General features: G+C 42.3%; 1 protein-coding gene across 7 annotated transcripts in view; it reads left to right on the top strand.

Annotated features, from left to right (window-relative positions):
* The first annotated feature begins 3,749 nt into the window (after positions 1-3,749).
* The window catches only part of LOC131105672 (neurexophilin-1), a 38,453-nt gene continuing 17,248 nt past the window's right edge, over positions 3,750-24,954 (top strand). For 2 of the 7 annotated variants that reach the window (XR_009119974.1, XR_009119973.1), the window contains exons 1-4: positions 3,750-3,922; positions 5,113-5,549; positions 18,890-19,624; positions 19,886-20,338. Coding sequence is in view for 3 of the 7 variants with exons in the window: in XM_058054049.1 (XP_057910032.1) it covers positions 5,502-5,549; positions 18,890-19,624; positions 19,886-19,954 (852 nt within the window). In the remaining 4 variants the exon portion in view is untranslated. Of the gene's footprint in view, positions 3,930-5,112; positions 5,550-18,889; positions 22,942-24,954 lie in introns of those variants that run through there. The other 5 variants (XR_009119975.1, XM_058054049.1, XM_058054050.1 and 2 more) reach the window with 5 other exon arrangements.

Raw genomic sequence — 24,954 nt, 5'->3', positions numbered from 1 at the left:
AACAAAGCACCCAACGCGTTGCTCACTCACCATCTGTGTATTTTTGATTGAGTGTAACTGCTAAATAACCCGCCATGGGGCCAAAGAAAGTTGCGAGTGCCAGCAAGTTCCATCCAGTCCTCATTTAGAATTATTTCATATTGTTTCTGTATGTAAAAGTAGAATTATTTTTGATTTAAAAAAAAAATTTGTTCAGATTTTTGGTTACCTGGAACGGAATCATTGGATTTACATTTTTCCTATGCGAAACATTGCCTCGGTTTTCATAGGTTGCAGTTTTTGTCAAACCTTTTGGAACAAATTAATAATGAAAACCAAGGTACTGCTGTATCGCAGGTACTTTTTTACTCTAAATTTTTCAGGATCATTGAATGATTGATCGAGTTGTTAGCGCGCAGACCTCACAGCTAGAAGACCAGGGTTCAATTCCACCCTTGGCCATCTCTGTGTGGAGTTTGCATGTTCTCCCCGTGGATGCATGGGTTTTCTCCGGGTACTCCGGTTTCCTCCCACATTCCAAAAACATGCTAGGTTAATTGGTGACTCCAAATTGTCCATAGGTATGAATGTGAGTGTGAATGGTTGTTTGTCTATATGTGCCCTGTGATTGGCTGGTAACCAGTCCAGGGTGTACCCTGCCTCTCGCCCGAAGACAGTTGGGATAGGCTCCAGCACCCCCCGCGACCCTCGTGAGGAAAAGCGGTAGAAAATGAATGAATGAATGAAAACACAGGACATATTTTAGGCCAAATATTTGTATCAGCACACGTGTCTGTGAACAATTTCGCTCAATGTTTTCATGACACTGGCCGAATAGCAGGCAGGCCACACAGGCAGGAGATCGGGAAGACCTGGGTTTGATTCTCCGCTTGGGCATCTGTGTGGAGTTTGCATGTTCTCCCCGTGCATGCGTGGGTTTTCTCCGGGTACTCCGGTTTCCTCCCACATTCCAAAAACATGCTAGGTTAATTGGCGACTCCAAATTGTCCATAGGTATGAATGTGAGTGTGAATGGTTGTTTGTCTATATGTGCCCTGTGATTGGCTGGCCACCAGTCCAGGGTGTACCCCCGCCTCTCGCCTGAAGACAGCTGGGATAGGCTTCAGCACTCCCGCAACCCTTGTGAGGATAAGCGGTAGAAAATGAATGAATGAATGCATGAACATTATTAGAGACCTCTCGACATGAAATAACACCCCTATAGTCACTTTTACACACATTTATAGTAAACATACCAGAACATAATACATATAAGGCATAAACAATTAAGACATAAATAATATTTACATTTTTTTGGAATGTTTATGTTCGGTTCCTCCCACATTCCAAAAACATGCGAGGTTAATTAGCGACTCCAAATTGTCCATAGGTATGAATGTGAGTGTGAATGGTTGTTTGTCTATATGTGCCCTTTGATTGGCTGGTGACCAGTCCAGGGTGTACCATGCCTCTCGCTAAAAAGTCATTTGGGATAGGCTCCAGCATACCCCTGCAACACTACGGAGGATAATCGACATAGCAAACGGATGGATGGCACAATGATACAATGTAAGTGTCGCCAACATAACGCTGTATAATTATTCCCTTTTATTGCATACCATTGTATGAACGCAATAATGACAGTAGCGCGAACAAAAAACTCAACAAAAGCAAGAATTACTATTGGCTGTCATTCAAATCCAAAGCCAACAATGTATAACTATAGTCAAACATTGGTTTTCCAACATACGAAAAGGAATTTATTTGACTTGGTTTTCAACAAAACTTTGCCTTGGTTTTCATGCAAACAAGTCAGTTTTCCCTGTAGTGTATCTTACCACAGAGTGGAGTGGTGAAACAAAGCGCCCTAGTGTGTTGCTGACTTACCATCCGTGCACCACTAAATAACCCGCCATGGGGCCAAAGAAAGATTTGATCAAGAAGGTGAAAAACACTATTGAATTCAAGAAAGAACTCAAAGAACGCAAAGAAGGAAGATGGCGTCCCCTCCCTTTCAGTAAAAATAATTTAATTTAATTAAATGATTTAAAACTATAATTATTCCTCATAAAAACTATTACTTGTTAATATTTGTGTATGGAACAGATTAATTGGATTTACATTATTCACCACTTGCTTTGATGTTGGTACGTTTCTGTTTTTGTCTGACCTTTTGGAGCAAATTCATCATGAAAACCAAAGTACCACTTTTCATGTGGGCAGCAATGGAGGCAAGGTGGGGGAAAGTGTCTTGCCCAGGGACACAACGACAGTGGTGGAGGGAGCAAGGATCCAACCACCAACTTCTGGTTTCTGGACAACCTGCTCTAACTCCTGAGCCACTCCTGCCCCCCTACAAAACATTTTTGTTCAGATAATATCACGCTAATATGGATCCGATACCACCTTTGGTATTGCTGATATTGATATTTGGATCAAACCACCACCTCCTGTGGTCAACTAAAGGTGAACCAACGCTTTGTCCTCATTCCAAATAAGTTTGTTTGAGTAAAGAGAAGTCAAATTGAAGTATTTGTCATTTTCTTCTGCCTTGCGAGCAGTTTTTGTATCTGAAAGGGCTCCACTAAGGAGCTCATAAAACCTTCCTGATTTATTCTCAGTTAAATTTGTGTGGGGAAGAAACGAAGGCTGATGTTTTATGTTGGAACATGTTTACGCTGTTGGATTTCTAAAGTCAATTGATTTGTTTTCCAGTGGAGGAAGAAGACAATGTACATTTATTTTCTTTTAAACAGAAAACGTTTAGTTTGAATATTGCAAAGTGGGTGTAAGATTTTTTTTTCTGTCCTGATGCAAATTCTGTGGTGGGAAAAAAAAAACACAAATGAGCAAAAAGAAGAAGAAAAAAAGAGAAAAGCTCGTCTGTTTTTGTACAGGTTGTTTGTGTGTGCGAGAAGAATACGCAACAATAAACACGGACACGGTGAAAACACTCATTTTAATCTTTATTGTCTATTCTACAGCTTTTTCTTGTGTTACAGCCTTTTTACTAAATACATTTAAATCATTTTCTCTCTCAAAATTCAACGCACTATAATAACAAAGTGAAAATTCCATTAAATTTAGCAAAATGTAATTAAAACACTGAGTATATACTTTGCCTGCTATGCTAAATTAGCTTTCTGATCATATTCATCTTTTTATTTCATCATTTGGTTTATGACCACTCAATGCATTTAAGCACATTAAATTTATTAAAGGTGTTTTTGTTTTTCATGTATTTACAAAAAAAAATACTAATTAACACTTTCAATTTGTTATTATGGGTTATATTTAGTACATTTTGGAAGTAAAAAATCTTTACTATCAATTATGGAAAGAGGCGTGAAATAATGATTCCATCATTCATCACTTGGAGCACACACTGCATTAAAGCACATTAAATTTATTAAAGGTGTTTTTCTTTTTTTTATAAATTTACACAAAATAATAACTACAGTCCTAGGCTACATCGTGGTTTACCTTTCACAGATTTGCTGCTTTGTGGGTTTTTAAAGTGCAACTTTGCATATTTTTCAACAGCATATGATTGTGTTCTGTGTCCTTGTGGTGTATTAGAGTGATACTATAAATATGGTCTGTTGTATGCATGTTGTTGTATTTACTGCTGCTAACCAGTAGAGGGTGATGTTTACGCACGTGAGAGTTAAGACGTGTCCAGTTCTTCTCGGTACGTATTGCCAGCCACAATAGTCCTGATTGGCTGAAGGAGAACATGCCCATTGTGTTCTGCATTCTGATTGGTGGTAGACCATTGTCACTCAATCTCCTTTTGTCACCGCTGCTATGTTTCCTCTTTGCTAGCAGACACCATTATGAAATACTGTAAAGTAATTTTCGGCTCATGGAGAACTACAAGGAGAAGTAAATGTTTTAATAAGGATACAAAAAACTGTCCAACCGAACAGCGCCAGACGTCAGAGTGAGTAGTGAGTGACGTAATAATTTCTTGTGTCCAGGAGATAGATCATTGTAATTCAAACAAAGTTTAGACTTTGAGTGTTTGAACAAGCGAGACATGTGAGAAAGTGTGTATAAAGTGTATTGTGAGGGTTTCAAAACCTTAAAACATATGTAATAATTGCAAACAAATAAGGTTGGTAACTTCGCGGATTTCACTTGTTGCTGGCTAATTTTGGAACCTATCCTGTGATAAACAAGGGAACACACTTTAACTTTATCATTGTGGGTTACATGTTGTAGAATTTTGAGGTACTCAAAAGAACATTTTAATCCATTTCGGAATGAAGCCAAAGTAGATTCCATCATTTATGACAATGGAGCACAGAAGGTTACTGTGAATGAAGCACATCAAACACTTTATAGTAAGGGTGGGGGTTTTGTGTTTCATATATTTACAAACAATTCAAGTATAACATATTCACTTTGTAATTATAGGTTATTTTGTGTAGAATGTAGAGTTGTACAAAACTACTTGAAGGCGGTTTGATGCCATTTAAAATAAGGCAAATCACGTTTGCAATGAAGTGATGTTATGTCATTTGAAATTTGTTATTTGAAATGTGAAAGGATGTTTCCCTCATTGATTATTTGGGAGCAGCAAAGTTAACAAAGTGCAGTTTTATATCCAGCCAAGAGCTATCTTTTAACAGAGATGCTATCTTGCTGCATTCAAGTGCAACGTGCTGCCATTTAGAAGATTGATTTCGACCTTTTCTTCTTATCTTTGTACTTACTGGAGGGGTTTTTTTTGCTTTTTTTTATGGACGAAGGTTTTTTTAGGGTTTGTCTTCCAACCCGAAATACAGACAATGTGATGAATGACAGATTTTTCTTTTACATTGAAGGTACATTTGATTATTATGTGTCATTATTATGACTATTTTGTGTTATACGGTCTTGTGCGCGTGTGGAGAATAATGATGATCATTTGAAAGCATGTCTAGTATGTCAAAAATGTCTAAATCGCTTAAATTACATGATACCAGGTTTACATTTGTTGTGTTTATGGAGCATTTTAATTGCTAAATAGACGGAACATAATATCACTCACTCGTGTTTAAGTCTTGATGGAGGTTTGCACACGCTTACATTATTAGCTTTAAATGCAATAGCAAGTTTTCTGTGTTATTTATGTTTGTTTCCATGTAGGCAAGTGTGGCAGTTGCAGTGGATCGCCACTAGAGGGCATCCTGGGGACACGACGGGACAAGTTGCTTCTCCAAAGTCCTCCACAACCCCTTCTCTCCCCCTCCCGCCCCTCCCGCTTCCTCCCATCCTGCACCCTTGAGTGTGGGTATAAAGCATCCCTCCACGCTGCTGCTCTGATGTACAAACAGCGGCTCAGCCTCCGAAACTCTGCATCCATCTCCTGAGAAGATCTCATCTGTCTCCCACCTCGGGACTGCCCCCTTCACCCCTACCGTCTCCACCTCCCAAACCCCCCTTCCGCCCCCTTCCGTCACCTCCCCCACTTAATTTCTGATCAAGTTGGGTCAGCAGGAGGCTTTTCCATCAGGCGACGCGCTGGCTGGTCCAACATGATGAGCACATGGTGCTGCGCTCTGCTGCTGTCAATCATCTCTTTGGTGAGTGACGTTCTCCTTGTTGTATCACATGTGCACTTGTTGTCTGGACTTCTGTGTGTATTGCATTCTTGGGAAACATTCATTCATTCATTTTCTACCGCTTTTCCTCACGAGGGTCGCGGGGGGTGCCTATCCCAGCTGTCTTTTGGGCGAGAGGCGGGGTACTGGACTGGTCGCCAGCCAATCACAGGGCACATATAGACAAACAACCATTCACACTCACATTCATACCTATGGACAATTTGGAGTCGCCAATTAACCTAGCATGTTTTTGGAATGTGGGAGGAAACCGGAGTACCCGGAGAAAACCCACGCATGCACGGGGAGAACATGCAAACTCCACACAGAGATGGCCGACGGTGGAATTGAACCCTGGTCTCCTAGCTGTGAGGTCTGCGCGCGAACCACTCTCCACCGTACCACCCTCTTGGGAAACATTCATTCATTCATTCATTTTCTACCGCTTTTCCTCACGAGGGTCGCGGGGGTGCTGGAGCCTATCCCAGCTGTCTTCGGGCGTAAGGCGGCGTACACCCTAGACTGGTCGCCAGCCAATCACAGGGCACATATAGACAAACAACCATTCACACTCACATTCATACCTATGGACAATTTGGAGTCACCAATTAACCTAGCATGTTTTTGGAATGTGGGAGGAAACCGGAGTACCCGGAGAAAACCCACGCATGCACGGGGAGAACATGCAAACTCCACACAGAGATGCCCGAGGGTGGGATTGAACCCTGGTCTCCTAGCTGTGAGGTCTGCGCGCTAACCCCTAGACCACCGTGCCGCCTCTTGGGAAACAACTTTACAAAAAATTTTGAAACTCTGACAAGATCCCACTTTTAAAGGTCCAGTGTTGTTTTAATGTGTGCACAGTAATGGAGTCAAATTAGACCTGAGTTATTTAGTGTGTGTTCTTTTTCATATAGTGTGTATTCATGTTTGATTTATCATTATGGCGCATGTGCTCATTTGCGCTGCTGCTGAAAAAAAAAGTCGTCGTCTTGATGCTTTGTGACAAACCAATTGCTTTAATCCCGCCAGACAGTAACCCCTCCCCTCTCTTGGTCCCCATCCCTCCTCCTCCTCCTCCTCCTCGGTTGATGAAGGTGTCAACAAAGCAATCGTGGAAGAACAGCAGCAGCAGCCGTAATCCGCGCAAACTTGCGTCAGCCTTAAAAAGCTCCCGCGGCGTTATCAGTGGTTAATTTGCATAGTGATGGAAAGAAGTCAATTACTATTAATTATTCTCTACAACTTAATTCCCATTATCCAATTGAAATTGCCATCTTGAAAAGCATAAACTCAATTTCACAGTTGGCTAAACTCGCTAATCATCACTCCCCCCCCCCCTTCCTTCCTAGCGCCCCACGCTGCCTTCAAGGAACACTTTGCTTGTAACATCATCACGTGTAAGTTCCATACGTTACATGTTACACTCCTCGTTAGGTCACGTGATGTTTTTCCAGCGAGCAAACGTCATCTCCATGCTTTGAAGGGATGCACCAATTGTTTGCTTGATCCTAAGCCGCCGCCCGCGGCTCCTTCAGCAGCTTGTCAGAACTGCGGGAACCTCGCAAACTTACTTTGGCCGTCTTTGAAGCAAGCGGTGTGTGAAAAGATATTATGCATTTCCTCCTCTGGCTAGCAGGGGAATGCTGGCGAGTTTCTGCTTCTTCAAACTATCCTCTCACATATCACCGGTGTTTATCCTCTCACAGGTCACGCCGGTAATTGTGCCCTCAACTCCTCCACAGATAGCAAAAGTGGACGCACTGTGTGATTTGTCATCATCTCTCACAGCCTCAGGTCGCACTTTGATACCATGGCCAGACTCAAAAACCTCACACCTTGATGGAGGACCCCCGACTTAGACAAACTCACTAAGGGCTCGTGTTAAAGACTTAGCAAGTACTCCAGTATACATTTCAATGAGGGGTGTCCAAAGTGTGGCACGGGGGCCATTTCTACATACAAATGCTGATATAGTAAGGAAGTGAATTTCGAACCAGAAGAAAGTTGTCAGAATGAAGAGGTCCATAAAGGCAATTAAAACAGGGTAATACTGTAATACTATAATACTGTAATGTAAATACAGTAGGACATCAGAAGACAGATATGTGTTTTTGGCTTTTGGATCTTTTCTGTGTTTGGAGTGTTTGGACCTTGCTGCTTGTTTGCCCTGGTCGGCTATTGTACTATTGTTGTTTGGCTAGTGTCCTAATAAAATAAAAGTAAAAATTGGAGTCCTACAACCTTAGATGGTTACCTAAACACAGCACGTAGTCCTTAACTGTTCTCTGTCCTCAATAGTGAGGGACCTATACCCTTGGTAAAGGTCCTAGACCCTAGTGGTGTGTTGGTCATGAACAAACAGGTCAAAAGAACTACAGTAAAGTCTCGTTATCGGATATCGGTTATAACGAATTACTGCTTATTATGATACTATTTTCATTTCCCGGCAAATTTCTAGTCTTTTATGATATAATTAGTTCCGTTAGTACGATACCCGGTTATTATGATAATCTGGTTACTATGATGCCCTTTTCATCTCCCGCCAGCCAATTTGGTCTGCTTATATCGATACAAAAGCAGCTTAAATCAATCTTTGCTTAAGGATTTCAATACCAAAAAAGAACACGAGAACGGCTGCTTCCAGTCAACTTTATTTTTCACACTTCCACCACCAGAGCACAGCACACACACCGACTCCCGCACAGGTCATGCTCAACCCGCCCCACATAGCTGGCCAAACACATGCCTGCAACAGAAGAACCAACTGACAGCATACACACCTATTCCAACGAAGACACAGCGTACAAATACATGTATTTAATTGTGTTGTATTCAGATATCTTTTTATTCTATACACACGAGAGAAACCACGAACGCAGTTGGTTCTTCTGTTGCAGGCATGTGTTTGGCCAGCTATGTGGGGCGGGTTGAGCATGACCTGTGAACCAGGAAGTGCGGGAGTCGGTGTGTGTGCTGTGCTCTGGTGGTGGAAGTGTGAAAAATAAAGTTGACTGGAAGCAGCCGTTCGCCGTGTTCTTTTTTGGTATTGAAATCCTTAAGCAAAGATTGATTTAAGCTGCTCGACATTGTTCTATACAATAGAACAATGTTCTATACAATAGAACAATGTCGAGTGCATTATTGCCCACTTTTAATGCAGTTCGGCGCAGGATTGGATATATCGACAGTCCGGTTATATCGATATTTTTTCCGACTCCCGACAATATCGATATAACGAGACTTTACTGTAGTTGAACGGGATGAACAAGGTCACCGCCCATAAAATACCCGTTCAGTCCGTTCAGTTGCAAATGCTTTTTTTTTTGATTGGCTGGAGAGTCAGTTCACCGTTCCTTTTGTAGGGCGGGACTATCTGCATGCTTGCCTGTCTTATCCTATCGTGTCGCCTCGCTCTGTGGGTGGGTGGGGTTAGCTGACTGAAAGGCAGAGACCGAGAGATTGACCGACACTCGTTGGCTGTTCATTCTTGACCGACCGTTGAGTCGGAACAAACGTGAACATGAGTGAACGGACTGACTCGACATTAAGATATGCCTTTAAGATAAGATAACCGGGTCTAATGAACAGATCTTTTTACTGAATGAAACAAAATAATCCGGTTCACTGAAATGAACGGTTTTGCCCACCACTACTAGACCTTTAATGGGGGATTCTTTGTGGCAGACCTATTCCGTCGGGTCTTTCAACACTGAAACCTATTCAGGTTGTTTTCAATTTTGTAAACTTTAGTGGGGTATGCACAACCGTCATGGAATTCCTTAAAACCATGAAGGGTCCTCCAAGTGAAATTTGCGACTGTCTAGACTACGCAACAACCCTACACACCTAGGAAGTTCTTAAACCCCTTATGGTCGACCTGTACCCTCAGTAGAAGACCAAAAACCTTTGAAAAAACCTTCATAATGTTAACTAAACCATCAATCTTTAAACATCAGTGGGAGTCCTGGAGTTCTAAACTCAAGTCTGATCCTAAATCCTGGCCTAAACTCCAAGTTCCAATGTTAGACGCAACATTTGAGGGGCAAACAAGAACCTCTCAAGTAAGTCCGAGGCCACTTTGAGAGAGACCACAACCTTTAGTACCAGGACACTTTATGTGTTAGTGGAAGACCTAAAACCCTCTGTGATGGTTCGAATCCCCCTTAGAGGGAGACCCAAACCCCTAATCAGAGTATGAAACCCTCACTAAAGCCCTGAGCCCCTTGAGAGACCATCTGAAACCCTCACTGGGAGTCCAAGCACACAAAGAAACCTCCTCAGTGAATGCAATGACTTACTTCCTGTCACCATCTTTTATCTCATATCAAAATGTTTACTATGCACTTTCCATACAACACACACACACACACTCCAGCATTGGCACAAATTAAATGAAAAATGACACACACCTTTCCTGGCTTTGTGTGAATCCCGGCTACTTCTATTAAAGCTGGTCTGTGTGTGTATAGAATGTTTATCTGGCAGTTAGAAAGCGGCGTGTTGTGCGTCTTATCAGAGCAGGCGTGTGGTGTGTGAGATAGTTGGTCCTGCGTAAGACTCTTGTTGTGTTATCTTGTCGACTTGTCCCAGGAAGTCGCCTCACACTGTCCAACCTGGAATCATATTAACACACTGTTTAGTACAGTGTGTGTGTGTATGTGTGTGTGAGAGAGAGAGAATGAAATGCAAATTAAGTGCCCGAGCTGTAAAATGTTGTACCGCTCCCGTGATAAGAAGAGCTTTAGAGGAAGGAAACATTGATTTCTTTTTTCTTCTTACAGTGAGGGAAAAATAATTTTTTTTAAAGACTTTTTAAGAGGAAGAAGAGTGACAGTGCACTCAAAATATATTGAAAAATATTAGCTAATACATTGACTGTCATTGGGTTGTTTAAAGGAACATTACATGCCTGAACTACAAAAGCTCCAGCATACCCCCACCACCCTAGTGAGGAGAAGTAACAGAGAAAATGGATGGCTAGTGTGTGGTATTTGGATTTATACAGTATGTTATACTTGTACTTGTAATTTCCAGACTATAGAGCGCACCTGATTATAAGCCTCACCCACTACATTTTTAGAGGAAAAACACAAGCCGCACCTGTATATAAGCCGCATGTGCCCACATTAAAACATGTTAATATTTTTACAAAGAAAGACGGTACACAGAGAGAGTTTTCAAAGTTTTAATAATAAATGTAACTTAACAATAATAATAATATAACTTTCTTCACAAACGGTGCCTGTGACGCGGCAGTAAAACGGTAGCAACATGGTAACAACACGCTAGCAACACAATAGCAACATCTGCTCTCTGTGTGTTCACCCAGTCTTCTAGAATGTTTTCCAGTTCGGGCCACCTGCTTTTATTACCTCTGAAAGCTTTTTTCGTCTTTTTACATTGCTCCAGTTCTTCCCGCTGCCGTTTCCAGCGTCTCACCATGGATTCGTTTATGCCAAGTTTACGTGCAACAGCTCTGTTTCCTTCTAATCGGACAGCTTGATTGCTTTTAGCTTGAAAGCTGCGTCATATGCCTTTCTTTTTGCATTTTCCATGATGAGGGTATGTTCACGCTAATTTAATTTATGCACAAGACAAGAAGTTGCAGTCTTCCTCGATGCATATATTCCACCGGTCTTAATCTTACCTTTTCTACTCGAGAGCCCCTGGCGGCCGTTAGAAAAATTACATAAATTGGCCGCATCACTGAATAAGCCGCAGGGTTGAAAGTTTGGGAAAAAAGTAGCGGCTTATAGTCCGGAATTTACGGTATATAAATAATACGTAAATCACTCATTAATTCCTGACCACAATTTAAAAAATTGCTAGAATTTACACTTTGCACTGTTGGATCTTGAGGAGATTTCAAGTATAGTTTTAGTAAGCAGTTGATTGCAAACAAGCATTAATGTCAAATATGTTTAAGACCAATACTCAAAACAAAACAGAAAATACAAATGTTGAAAAAAAAGAGTATCTGCGACATTCTTGTTGTTAGCACAAACTTTTGTTTGGATATGCTTGATGCCAATGTTTCCAGGAGGCCAGTGGGAATGTTGCTCCAGATGGTGAAGATGGCTTCACGGAGGGCATCCACTGTCTGGAACTGATGTCCATTGTTGTAAACTTCCCTTGCCATCCATCCCCAAATGCACTCAATTGGATTTAGTTGAGAGGAGCACGCAAGATGGTCCAAAGGAGTGAGCTTATTCCTCTGGAAGAAGTCCTTTGTCAGGCGGCCATTATGAACTGCAGCATTGTCCTGTTGAAAAAGCCAGTCATTACCACACAGACAAGGGACCTCAGTCATGAGGGATGTCCCCTGCAACATCTCCACATAGCAAGCTGCTGTTTGACGCCCCTGCACAACCTGTAGCTCCATTGTTCCATCAAAGGAAAAAACAGCCCAGATCATGATGGCGCCCCCTCCACTGTGCCCTGTGGAAAACATCTCCTTGTCATGCAAGTAACGTTGGAAGCCATCAGGACCGTAGGTTCCATTTTTTTCTCATCAGAGAATAAAACCTTCGTCCACCTTTCAGTGTCCCATGTTCGGTGCTTTCGTGCAAATTCCAAACGGGCAATTTTGTGGCATTACAGGAGAAGAGGCCTTTGAAGATTTCTTTTCTTCTTAAAATCCTTCTTTTGCAGATGCTGTCTAATGGTTATTGGACTGCACTCTGCGCCAGTTACAACCTCCATTTGGGCCGAGAATGGATGGTGTGGCTCAGGGCCGGTGACACTTGACCTTTCGTTCCATAACCCTCAGGATATTTCAAGGATTTTTAAAATGACTCTTACTGCAGGCTTTACGGTGGAGGGTGGTTAGTGCGCAGGTCAGACCCGGTTTCGATTCCTTGCTCTGGCATCTCTGTGGGGGGTTTGCATGTTCTCCCCGTGCATGCATGGGTTTTCTCCGGTTTCCTCCCACATGCTAGGTTAATTGGCGACTCCAAATTGCCCATAGGCATGAATGTGAGTGTGAATGGTTGTTTGTTTATATGTCCCCTGTGATTGGCTGGCGACCAGTCCAGGGTGTACCCCGCCTCTTACCTGAAGACAACTGGCATAGGCTCCAGCATGCCAGCCACCCTCGTGAGGATAAGCAGTACAGAAAATGGATGGATGGATGTCTTTACTGCATCCAACCTCAGCAGCAGTGGCGCGCTGCGAGAGGCCTTGCTTATGGAGTTCAATAATTCCACCTTGTTCAAACAGATAAAGTTTTTTACCTTTGTCATCAATAGATCATGACAGTGTTAGTGCCTGATACAAAATTATGTATATGAAACGATTAAATGTGGCGGCACGGCAGTCTAGTGGTTAGCACGCAGACCTCACAGCTAGGAGACCAGAGTTCAATTCCACCCTCAGCCATCTCTGTGTGGAGTTTGCATGTTTTCTCCGGGTACTCCGGTTTCCTCCCGCATTCCAAAAACATGCTAGGTTAATTGGTGACTCCAAATTGTCCATAGGTATGAATGTGAGTGTGAATGGTTGTTTGTCTATATGTGCCCTGTGATTGGCTGGCGACCAATCAAGGGTGTACCCCGCCTCTCACCCAAAGACAGCTGGGATAGGCTCCAGCACCCCCGCGACCCACGTGAGGAAAAAGCGGCAGAAAATGAATGAATGAATGAAAACGATTAAACGTTGTTGGAGGTTTTTGTCAAGGGCTTCGTTGTCCAAATAGGTACATCCCTCCCATACTAACTTGTTTTCTCTCATTAGAATGTACAGAAAAGGGAAAGTTTCATAAACATTGTGGATGATGCAGATTTCCCTTTAAATGCATTGCAGATAAATAGTCTTAAGCTCGCTTGCTGCTGAACTTGAGCAAAATGATGTCAAAAGTGTTAGATGTTCAAGGCTTCCAGCTTGTTATGTCATGTTCGGTATGTTTGTCTGATAGCTTTGCTGAGTAATGTGTAATGCCTGAGAACGCTCGCTTAAAGGAACATCCCACTTGTTTGATACAGCTCAACTACTCACATTAAACGCTTTTACGTCAAATATAGATTTTGTAGCCTCTAATGTAATTCATGTCATGAACAGTATCAGAGCAGCGAGAATTACAATTACGCCCTCAGTTAGTATTTTGTATATTTAATATATAGCTACTGCAGTCCTTACAAAGTGTACATGCATTTTTTTTTTTACTGAAACATCCACACTGGCGTCAGCAACAAAGACATTAATTCTTCACACGTCGTGTTTTTCTTTCGAGGTCGTTTGTGTGACAGATGATCGTTTGCTGGGATCCTCCGGGATAACTGATGATCTTTGCTACTGTCAGCATCCATATGATGTCGGCTTGGCTGCATCACTTTTTCCACATAAACTACTTTATTAACTGCGTCATGTATCTGATGTACTGTAAACTGTATGCATAACCATTGTCAGGTCCAAGCACCTTGACAATGAAAAGGAAGAAAGAAGGCAGCAGTTTTCAATTTTACTCGCAAGGAGAATGGTAGAGATGTACTCAGACTCGCGAGGAGAAACGGAAGAGATGTACTTGGCATACAATCTCCAACCGCTCTGAATACACTCTCCGTTGCCTCCCTTTTTATTTTCGTGGGGTCTTCCCCAAGTTACAAAGTTCACAATGCAGCCCTAAAGGACAGGGAAGTGGCTGTTGCAATGTGATGTGATCAAACTTACACAACCAAACAGTTGATCGCATTTAGATGTATGATAAGAATACAATTGGTGGACTTCGTCATGCCTCTGTGTGCCGCTGTGGTCAGATGTTTTCTGTTTCTTCTTCACAATCTCGAGTGTCTTGAAGCCTTTTGTTCCACACGGACACTCATCCGAAGGTCAGCAGGATACAGGGCTCATACATACAACATTTAAATGTGTTCACAGTCAAATATATGATAACTTAAATGAACATTAACCCATCAACCATGTACATATATACTGCATCCCGTCTCTTCTATTCATTTGTCATCTTTTTGTACTATACCATTTAGTACTATCATACAAATCATCTGTTCCAGTGTCAAACTTTACCATTCTTATGCATCATACAAGCAAAAAAAGAAAAAAAAAAAAAAAGGGCCACACTTCGGACACCCCTGCGTCTCCGTAAATAACAATCCGTTTGGCATAAAAGCTAGTGACTCTTGTCTGCTGCCCCCGGTGGTAAAGATTAAGCACTGCATCTTTATTAAACCACCCCTCCGCTCCCAATGTTGACAATCAAGTCATATCTCTTAAGACGAAAGTCATCCGAGTGTGACTGCTGACCTTTATCCAACACAGCCTTCCCTCTGTGCAATCACCTTGAGGACACACACATATAAAGGGGGGGGGGGGGGGGGGGGGGGGGGGGGTTGGGTAGGATGGGACTTCTGTGATGTCTTCTAATCTCCCAGGTTGGATTACAGGTTGGTGTCCTAATCCTCCAAGTGGGCTCCCCCTGTGTGTGATTTTGCGTCTAATCTTCCTGCGCTTTACATGCCAGCTAATTAGTTGTCACACTGTGGACAACAAAGACTACGTGAAGCACTATAGCGTGTGCACAGGAGACATCCCATCACTGTGTCCTTCTTTCCACAAAATCCTCCTGCAGAAGTTTGGAGGTGACTCATGTCCGTGGATGTGCACTCATTTGGACTTCCATCATGTTAAGTGTGTGTGTGTGTGTGTGTGTGTGTGTGTGTGTCTGTGTGTGTGTGTAAAGCAGCTTCCTTCATGTGATGGCAGTCCTCTGTGGAGACTTAACCCACTTTTACTGAATCATTTGATGCTTTCATGACTCGGAATAGAAAAAGTGAAGTGGAACTTTGTAATGTCGACCAATGTAGCATCTCGGCTAACTGCTGCTTGACTTCAAGAGGTGACTATACGAGATGAATTAGGTTCATGTCACACCTTTACGAATAACCTTCTTTATTCTCACCCAAACATGTTCAAGTAGCTCAGATACGACAACCACAATTTCCAATAATTATTTATTGATCATTTTTTGGAATTAATTTCTTTAATTTATTCATTTTTATTATTATATTAGTAGTAGTAAATATTTTTTAGAATACGTTTTATATTTCATACCAGGTTCATGTTCAGGTATCATTCTCTCTGCTGTGGTGGAATGACAACACATGTGTTGTATAGAGCATTTGTTTAAATATCAGTTTTCATGTTTTCATTATTGTGATATCCAGCCGATAATTATCGATACCAATAATAATTATCAGAATATATTTGAAAATATAATTTTGTATCAAACATTCATACTGTATTTAATATAAATTAGCATAGGGTATGTACAGCAGGTTAATCGAAATGAGGGATGTCCCCTGCAACATCTCCACATGGCCAGCTGCACCATCTTTACACTGTGTGTATACAATATTTTATAGTAACAAGTATTATTAAAAAACACATTATATCCATCTATCCTTTGGTTGTATGGTATGTTGGAACCTATCACAGCTGTCAATATTACAAATATAATATACCGTACTTTTGGAGTCACCAATTAACCTAGCATGTTTTTGGAATGTGGGAGGAAACTGGACTACCCGGAGAAACATGCAAGCTCCCCACAGAGATGCCCAAGCACAGATTTAAAAATGTTTTAATTCTATGTACTTTTTAAAAATTATCCGGCCACTGTAAATATTAAAATTTTGATGATTGATGAATGATTGGTTATTAATTAAAGTAAATCTATCTGTACATACAACAAATGTATTTTTTGTAAATTGGAAATCAATCCACCTGAGGGCACGTCTGACATTAATGGGCGGATACTTTGTTTTTGCATATTGAAATAAAAATGTGGACATGCATCAGATGTTTTCTGTAGAAATGACATTTTCCTCCCCTTAATTGTTCATGACATAATTGATCTTCATAAAGTGGCGTCCAGTGTGTGTAGTCACATTAAAATGTGTGCAACTGCTTGCTCTGCACTTTCTAAGACGCTACTTCATAGAAGTCGGCCATCCTTAAGGAGCTTTACGTCAGAGCATAATGGTGCCGATAAATCCAGAGCGGGAAGTCATGCCCGATGCCGACTGTGAATTTATCTCCTGACAATACATCATGGCAGTGGCAGACGCGTGTTAGACAAAAGACGCGCGTCATTAATAGCGTTTAACTGCGCTGCTGAGCCACAAAACCTCCCTGCAACGCTCCAATTCATATTTCACCTTGTCAGTGCAAATCTTTTATTCTGAAAGTCCTGCAGCTTCCTCTTTGCCATTAAAATAAAAAGATCTATGCACATGGTCAAGGAGGGCTGTAACCGCCGAGCCCGCCACAAACGGCGCCCTGGCATCAGCTCGTCCATCAGGCCGCTCTCTTCAAAACAACCGGAGGCCATCTTTTTCCACAAGCCGAGGCGTCCTTCATGGGAAGATCACAAGCACGACTCTGGCGGCGGCCTCCCACAATGCACCTGGGCCGACGCTTCCCATGAAACAAGACCTTATTTTCACACTATTGATCTGCCCGGCCGAGCTACACAACGTGAAGGCTTTCCACCAGATGGATCTGCTGTCACCAAGCTCGGGCGGCGGACGCGCAGCGGACGCACCGGCCTCAGTGGCGGCGGGGGGGTGTACTTGGCGCTGTCATCTGTGGGATTCTTCCTGATGACTCATCCATCATGCGGGGCACATTCAGCAGGCGGGCGGCGTACGGTACTCTATCAGATCGAGTAGGCTCCTCCATCTTGGTTTGGAGGAGACGCCAAAGACGTTTGGCACTCTGTAGTCATCGCCATTGAACATCAACACCTGTTCTCACGGGTGATGATGAACGGCGTGAAAGGAGGAAGGTGGAGGTGCGGCGATGTCACCCACGGAGGTGTTGACTGCTCGCCTCCAGCATTTTTTCGTTACAGACGGGACAATTTTAATATTTTACTTTTGTTTAATTGTATTTTTAAGTTTTTCGGGGGTAAAACACAAAAATATACAAATATATATATTCATAATTATATGTTAAAAAATTGCTATGAATGTAATTGTGAATGGTTGTTTGTCTATGTGTGCCCTGTGATTGGCTGTTGACCAGTTCAAGGTGTACCCCGCCTCTTGCCCGAAGACAGCTGGGATAGGCTCCAGCACTCCCGCGACCCTCGTGAGGAAAAAGCGGTAGAAAATGAATGAATTAATGAATATATTTATAATTATATTTTGAAAAATTGCTGTGAATGTAATTGTGAATGGTTGTTTGTCTATGTGTGCCCTGTGATTGGCTGTTGACCAGTTCAAGGTGTACCCCGCCTTTCGCCCAAAGACGGCTGGGATAGGCTCCAGCATTGTGTGGATAAGCGGCATAGAAAAAGGATGGATGGATGTCTCAAGTAGCCATTAAAAAAAATCATGCCTAATTGTCAAGTGTTTTCCTACATTCAACAAGTAAGACAAGTAAGGTTCATTCATTCATTCCTTCAATCATTTTCTACCGCTTATCCTCACGAAGGTCGCAGGGGTGCTGGAGCCTATCCCGCCTCTCGCCCGAAGACAGCGAGGCACATATAGCGAAAAAAACATTCACACTCACATGTAAGACAGGTTAGTCTTCATGAGAATCCAATGAAATAATGCTTGATGTTGATCATTTGGAAAGCTGCACATTTCTATGTGGCACAAACATCCGTATAAGAAACGTATGAAACCCTGGACTAATACAATCAGTGAAATTATAAAACGGGCTCATTCAACACATTACGCATGAACACAACATGAATGAAATCTGAGATTAAAAGTAAAAAGGATGACGAATTGTCTGTACCTTTTTTAAAGGATCGTGACGGCCAGAACTTGACCCTGGAACAGATTATTTCTTTTTCTCACAGTATGCTGTGTATCATTTTTTGATCTGGAACCTAACACTGTATTTAATGCTTATTCATTCATTTTCACGTATTTTTCCATTTTTTATGGATCCTATTTCAGTATTTTTCCTATGGGAAAGTTAGTTTGTGTTTTCAGCTAAAACAGGGGTGTCCAAAGTGCATCACGTAGTCCATTTGCAGCCTGTGTCCCATTCTAAAAATATTATTTAATAAGGAAATGTCTTTTTAAAAAATGACAAAATCAAGAAAAAATAAAAAAATCAGCAGTAATTTTACAAGGATAAAGTAAAAACTTTAAACTGCTAAACTATTAAAAGAGAATAGTGATAATCTAATAATAATATGGTAATGCTGGTTCATAATTCATGTTTGAGGAGCCAAGTCAAGTTTTTAGGTTTTTAGGTTTAATTGAAGTTATGGCTCTACATCTTGCATAGTCCACCTTGGAGCCATCTGCATGACCATGTGATGTTCTGTGTTTGTTTTCATTGTCCAGGTGGTCAGAGTGGACTCAAGGTCAGGAAATGCTGACGTGAGAGAAAGTTCCAAGTCCAAAATGAAGACCTACTGGCCTGAGAGCAGCAAGGCTCTGTCCATCAGTCGCCTCCTGGCTCAGACGCTGGAGAGCAAAGAGAACTTCACGTCTCTGGATGTGGATTTCCACGAGGAGGAGTCCAAGCAATGGAAGTGGCTTTACAACATCTCCAGTTCCTCCGCCCGTGAGGCGCGCTCCCGGGCCAAGAGGAGGCCCATCGTGAAGACGGGCAAGTTCAAGAAGATGTTCGGCTGGGGGGACTTCCACTCCAACATCAAGACAGTGAAGCTCAACCTTCTCATCACTGGAAAGATCGTGGATCACGGCAACGGGACCTTCAGCGTCTACTTCCGCCACAACTCCACCGGTCAGGGCAACGTCTCTGTGGGGCTGGTTCCTCCCACCAAGGCCGTGGAGTTCCAGGTCCAGCCGCCCCCCCAGTACCACCACCAGCACCACCTCCACCACATCCAGCAGACGGCCGTGGAGACCAAGGAGACCAAGCTGTTCAACTGCAGGGTGGAGTACGAGAAGGTGGAGAAGGGCACCAGGAACTCGCTGTGCGCCCACGACCCCTCGCAGAGCTGCGCCCAGGAGCAGACCCAGAGCCACGTGTCCTGGCTCTGTTCCAAGCCCTTCAAAGTCATCTGCATCTTCATCACCTTCCACAGCACCGACTACAAGCTGGTGCAGAAGGTGTGTCCTGACTACAACTACCACAGTGACACCCCCTACATGCCCACCGGCTGAGAGGGCAGGTGGGGGGGTCACGGAATGCAGGCCACCAGACTGGTCCTAGTCCGGGACCAAGCAGAAGCCCAGTCTCAGGCAAAAGCAAAAGCATAAAAGATGAAATATTTATGTAAATAGACAGCCTATGACAAGTTGATTCTTCTTCGTTTTGTTGTTGTTGATGTCATTAGTGACTTCCTGTCTCCTTCCATTTCATCCAATCAGACAAGATTAATCAGCGTCGGCAGCCTGACGAGGAAAACAAACATTTATTCAAAAACTAAGGATGACTGAACTGTGAGTACATGAACTTTTATGGTGCTGTTGGTGTTAAGGTGGTGGGAAACCAGCATGGACCACTTGGTGGTGGTGGTGGTGCGTTTAGGGTCCTTACATGTGGCAGACTGTCACAATTCATCCCCATTACTGAGGAAATGTGTAATGATTGCAAGATGGCTCCCTTTACAGACTTGAGGTGGGTGGGGCTGAACCCTAACCGGCCAATCACATCCAGTCCATGAATAAAAGAAACACAAAAGATGAGACATTTTATTTCCTTGTTGTGTTTGTTCTGGTGGTAATTTACACGCTTACAGTTTGGCAGGCCAATAACTCCTGAAATTGCAAGGAAAATGGGATCCAGCAGTGGGACGAGGAGTCGAACATAACGAAAACAAGGTAAGACAGCAAATAAAAGCTACGCTGGGCTAACTTTAGCTACGGAAATCTGACTTTCATGTTTTATATATTGGAAACCAACTACCTATGCGGGCGGCACGGCAGTCAAGTGGTTAGCGCGCAGACCTCACAGCTAGGAGACCAGGGTTCAATTCCACCCTCGGCCATCTCTGTGTGGAGTTTGCATGTTCTCCCCGTGCATGCGTGGGTTTTCTCCGGGTACTCCGGTTTCCTCCCACATTCCAAAAACATGCTAGGTTAATTGGCGACTCCAAATTGTGCATAGGTATGAATGTGAGTGTGAATGGTTGTTTGTCTATATCACGCCCGAAGACACCTGGGATAGGCTCCAGCACCCCCGCGACCCTTGTGAGGAAAAGCGGTAGAAAATGAATGAATGAATGAATGAACTACCAATGCTCAGATCAGTCGGCCACTGATGACAATGGTCTGATTTCCGTGAAAAAGCGTGTAATGGGCGTGGTAGGCCTTTCAACGTCGATCACAAAAGCTGATCACCTGTGGCTCGTATGTAGCGAGCCCCCATCGCCCACTTTGCTTTCCTTCACACTGCGCAGGTGTATCAACCCTGAAACAATCATGTCATTTTGAGAGTGATGGCTTTGACTTTGTCTTTTCCATGTTTTGCCGGCAACTATTATCATTTACCGAGGCTAAACCAACTCAAAATTTCACATTTTCAAAGTGAAATAGCATGTTTGAGGCTCTTGTTCTGCAATATGATATATTAACAATGAAATGTGTTTTATTTTGGAGCAATTACTTGTCTGAGTTCAATTTCTTACCTTATAATTGACCTGAAGGCACCCACCCCCTTGGTTTCATCCACATTATGTGGTGGACGTTTGATGCCGTTTGGTGGCGCGAGTATCACGCCTGTCGTGCTGACTCCATGAGAATTTGGTGAGCGCTGAGCATTAGCACATTTTTTTTCTTATAATATTATGACTTCCACCCTCGACCATCTCTGTGTGGAGTTTGCATGTTCACCCCGTGCATGCGTGGGTTTTCTCCGGGTACTCCGGTTTCCTCCCACATTCCAAAAACATGCTAGGTTAATTGGCGACTCCAAATTGTCCATAGGTATGAATGTGAGTGTGAATGGTTGTTTGTCTATATGTGCCCTGTGATTGGCTGGCCACCAGTCCAGGGTGTACCCCGCCTCTTGCCCGAAGACAGCTGGGATAGGCTCCAGCACCGCCGCGACCCTCGTGAGGAAAAAGCGGTAGAAAATGAATGAATGAATGAATGAATATTATGACTTTAGCCCAAAATATTTTTACTTTATTCTCATCTTCTTGGATATATATTCTTTGTTTTTCTTTTTTTTAATATTTCAACTTTATGCTTCTGAAATAATTTTTTTTCCTATTATCACTTAATTCTTGTAAAATTGCAACTGTTACAACTGAACTCTTATTACTTTATTACTTTATTCTTCTAATAGTTTTGACATCATTCTTGTAAAATTACTGCTCTTTGTGTACTGTTGAGTTTTTTTTTTCAGCTTTCCTATTTCATTTTATTTTTATAATGTGCCGAGGGCCATGAAAAACAAAATGGTTGTGGGGCTGCAAATGGCCCCACAAATGGCTGCACTATATGCCCAACCTTGCTCTATAATATTGTAAAATATTATATGGTGGTTAGCATGTTGGCCACACAGTCAGGAGATCAGGAAGACAGAGGTTTGAATCTCGGGATGTTTGCATGTTCTCCCCGTGGGTGCATGAGTTTTCTCCGGGTACTCCGGTTTCCTCCCACATTCCAGAAACATGCTAGGTTAATTGGTGACTCCAAATTGTCCATAGTTGTGAATATCCTCGTAAGGATAAGCGGTACAGAAAATGGAAGGATGGATGGATGTCTTACTGCGTCCAACCTCAGCAAAAAGCCTGTATCCAAAGTTAGGATGTGGACCCCATGTGTCATCTCCCGGGGTCCATGGTGTACCCCGCCTCTCTCCCGAAGTTGCTGTGAGAGCATACCCTCGTGACCCTAGTCATGATAAGCGGCATAGAAAATAGATGGATCTTCAAAAGTCAGCCAACCTTTCATCTACAACAGGGGTCTCAAACTCGCAGCCCGTGGGCCAAATGCGGCCCGTGAGACGCGAGCTTGAGGCCCCCACCTTGATACCAAAGTTTAATGTTGAAATGACAGCTTAAAGCTGTGTGCACACCGGACACAATTAACATGATTTTGCCCCGCCCATGCTGTTACCCTACCCTGTTACCCCTCCCTGTTTTGCTTTGGATTAGCAATGAAGCTAAAGGCTTATGACGCTGGGTACAAATAGGAATAGCAGGAAATGATTTGGAATAAAAGGGAAAATACATGTCAAGATAAAGCATCTCATCAAACATGTTGTTAAAGTTACGACGCTGCTCCCAGATGGAACTGAGTACGATGCTAACTTGCTAATTGGGTAAAATTATTAAGTTTCATTAATGTTCATGTTAAAGGTTAAATAACTGTTAATACTGTACATTTGAATTTGAAAAAAAATATTTCTCTACCAACTGTATGTGGTTTCTTACGTTTTTCTTATTTGCTGTTTTATTATTTTTTTACTTATTTATTACTGATTGATTGATTTATTGTCTTTATTCTTCATTTGTTTATTTTTTTTAATCTTATTTTGTGTATAGAAAAATAAAAATTAAGATATTTGAGAACAGTGGAATGTTTTATCAGATATTTTGGTGTGGAAAACCGGAAGCAAAGTGCTGAAAAAGTGTAGGGTATAGCAGAAGTAAAAGCATTGAAGATAGTTTGTTTATTGATTTTTTTTTCCAGTTTTTAATAAATGCGTTTTTTGTTGTTTTTTTTAAAACCTGATGCGGCCCGGCTTCACCCAGAACCTAGCTGCGGTGGCCCCCAGGTAAATTGAGTTTGAGACCCCTGATCTACAACATCTTGCTCATGTCATTTTAAAGATGGACATCCCTCCGGCTTGGCTAACTTGCATTTCGTTGAACCGCAGCATTTCTCTCATGCAGTTGCTTTTGTCTTTTGTGATCCTGCAACATTTATGTGACTGCAATATCTTTAATTTGCAGGATATTTCCGTTACATTTGTCACAATGTCATCCGGCCAACGTTCCACTTATGACGGTAGCATCAGAGCCATAACAAAGTGTGGAATGGTGCCTGTGTAAAAGGGGATGTCGTTATTCTCTTACTGTGTTGTATGGAAAGTAATTGTCGCTGTCAGGTATTTTATATGTCACCCCCAGATGCTGTTTTTTCTGTGTGAACGTGCACACAATTATGCGGTGGAAAGGATGTTTGTATGAAAGAAGCTAATGTTGCTAAAGATGACAAAGGATGAGCGCGAAGAACAGAAACTAGGTGGGTGAAGTACAGTCGGTGACAGCTAAGCAAAACATGTAAACAAAGATGCAGGAATGGTGGAACTGCTGAAACAAGCTAGCATCGACGACACGTCTCATTTTGTTGGCAACCCTGTGTGATACAGCAGAAACATAGGATTTGCTGCCACACGCCAATCGGCCAATGTTGATCAGTGGCCAATTGATTGGTGCATCCCTACTATCAAGTAATATTGTATATATTTCAAGAAAAAATTGCATCTGAGCTTTATGTTAGAGGTGAAAAAGCCCATTATTAGTATCAACGTTTTTTTTTTTACTATTTTGCTGTTGATTTTTTCTAAACATTTCAACCTTCGTCTTAAATAATTTTATAATAATTAATGTGATTATTATTCTCATAATATTATAACTATTATTATTATATCCAACCTAATTTTCCAAAAATTGCAACTTTGTTTTGTTTGACTTGTTTCTCATAATACAGGGTCAGGCAAAATGATCTGACACATTTGTAGGTTAAATAAAAGGCAAATAAAGTAAAGAAACAAAAAAAGTGTTATTTTCGAAAAGCACGTATAATGCCATTATGTTTCATTGTGTTTTAAAAATTAAATCAGTTCTGGCGGTTGCGAGGTTGGCTGGTGGATTTTCGTTTCAATGTAGATCCAGTAGCTCTGAAGTTGGTAACCCATAACAAGATGGTGTTTGGAGCTGGTACGGGATCATGTCTACCAACATTAAAGTGCAAACGGAACGCTGGTTGTGTTGCAGTTACAGATTTGTTTGTTTTGATAAACGTTTCCACCAATGAAAGCATGATGCTCCCCAGTCCAATTCATGGCAGCAAAAAGAAAAGAAACGAAAAACAATGGCATTATAAAGAAACAAAGCAAAATGGCATTATATGTACTTTTTGAAAATAAAAACACTTTTTTTGTGGGCGGCACGGCGGTCGAGTGGTTAGTGCACAGACCCCACAGCTTGGAGACCAGGGTTCAATTCCACCCTCGGCCATCTCTGTGTGGAGTTTGCATGTTCTCCCCGTGCATGCGTGGGTTTTCTCCGGGTACTCCGGTTTCCTCCCACATTCCAAAAACATGCTAGGTTAATTGGCGACTCCAAATTGTCCATAGGTATGAATGTGAGTGTGAATGGTTGTTTGTCTATATGTGCCCTGTGATTGGCTGGCGACCAGTCCAGGGTGTACCCCGCCTCTCGCCCGAAGACAGCTGGGATAGGCTCTAGCACCCCCCGCGA

Source organism: Doryrhamphus excisus, chromosome 17, assembly GCF_030265055.1.
Source record: "Doryrhamphus excisus isolate RoL2022-K1 chromosome 17, RoL_Dexc_1.0, whole genome shotgun sequence".
Lineage (NCBI taxonomy): Eukaryota > Metazoa > Chordata > Actinopteri > Syngnathiformes > Syngnathidae > Doryrhamphus > Doryrhamphus excisus.
Note: the sequence above shows the minus strand (reverse complement) of the source record. Positions and strands in the feature narration are given on the sequence as shown.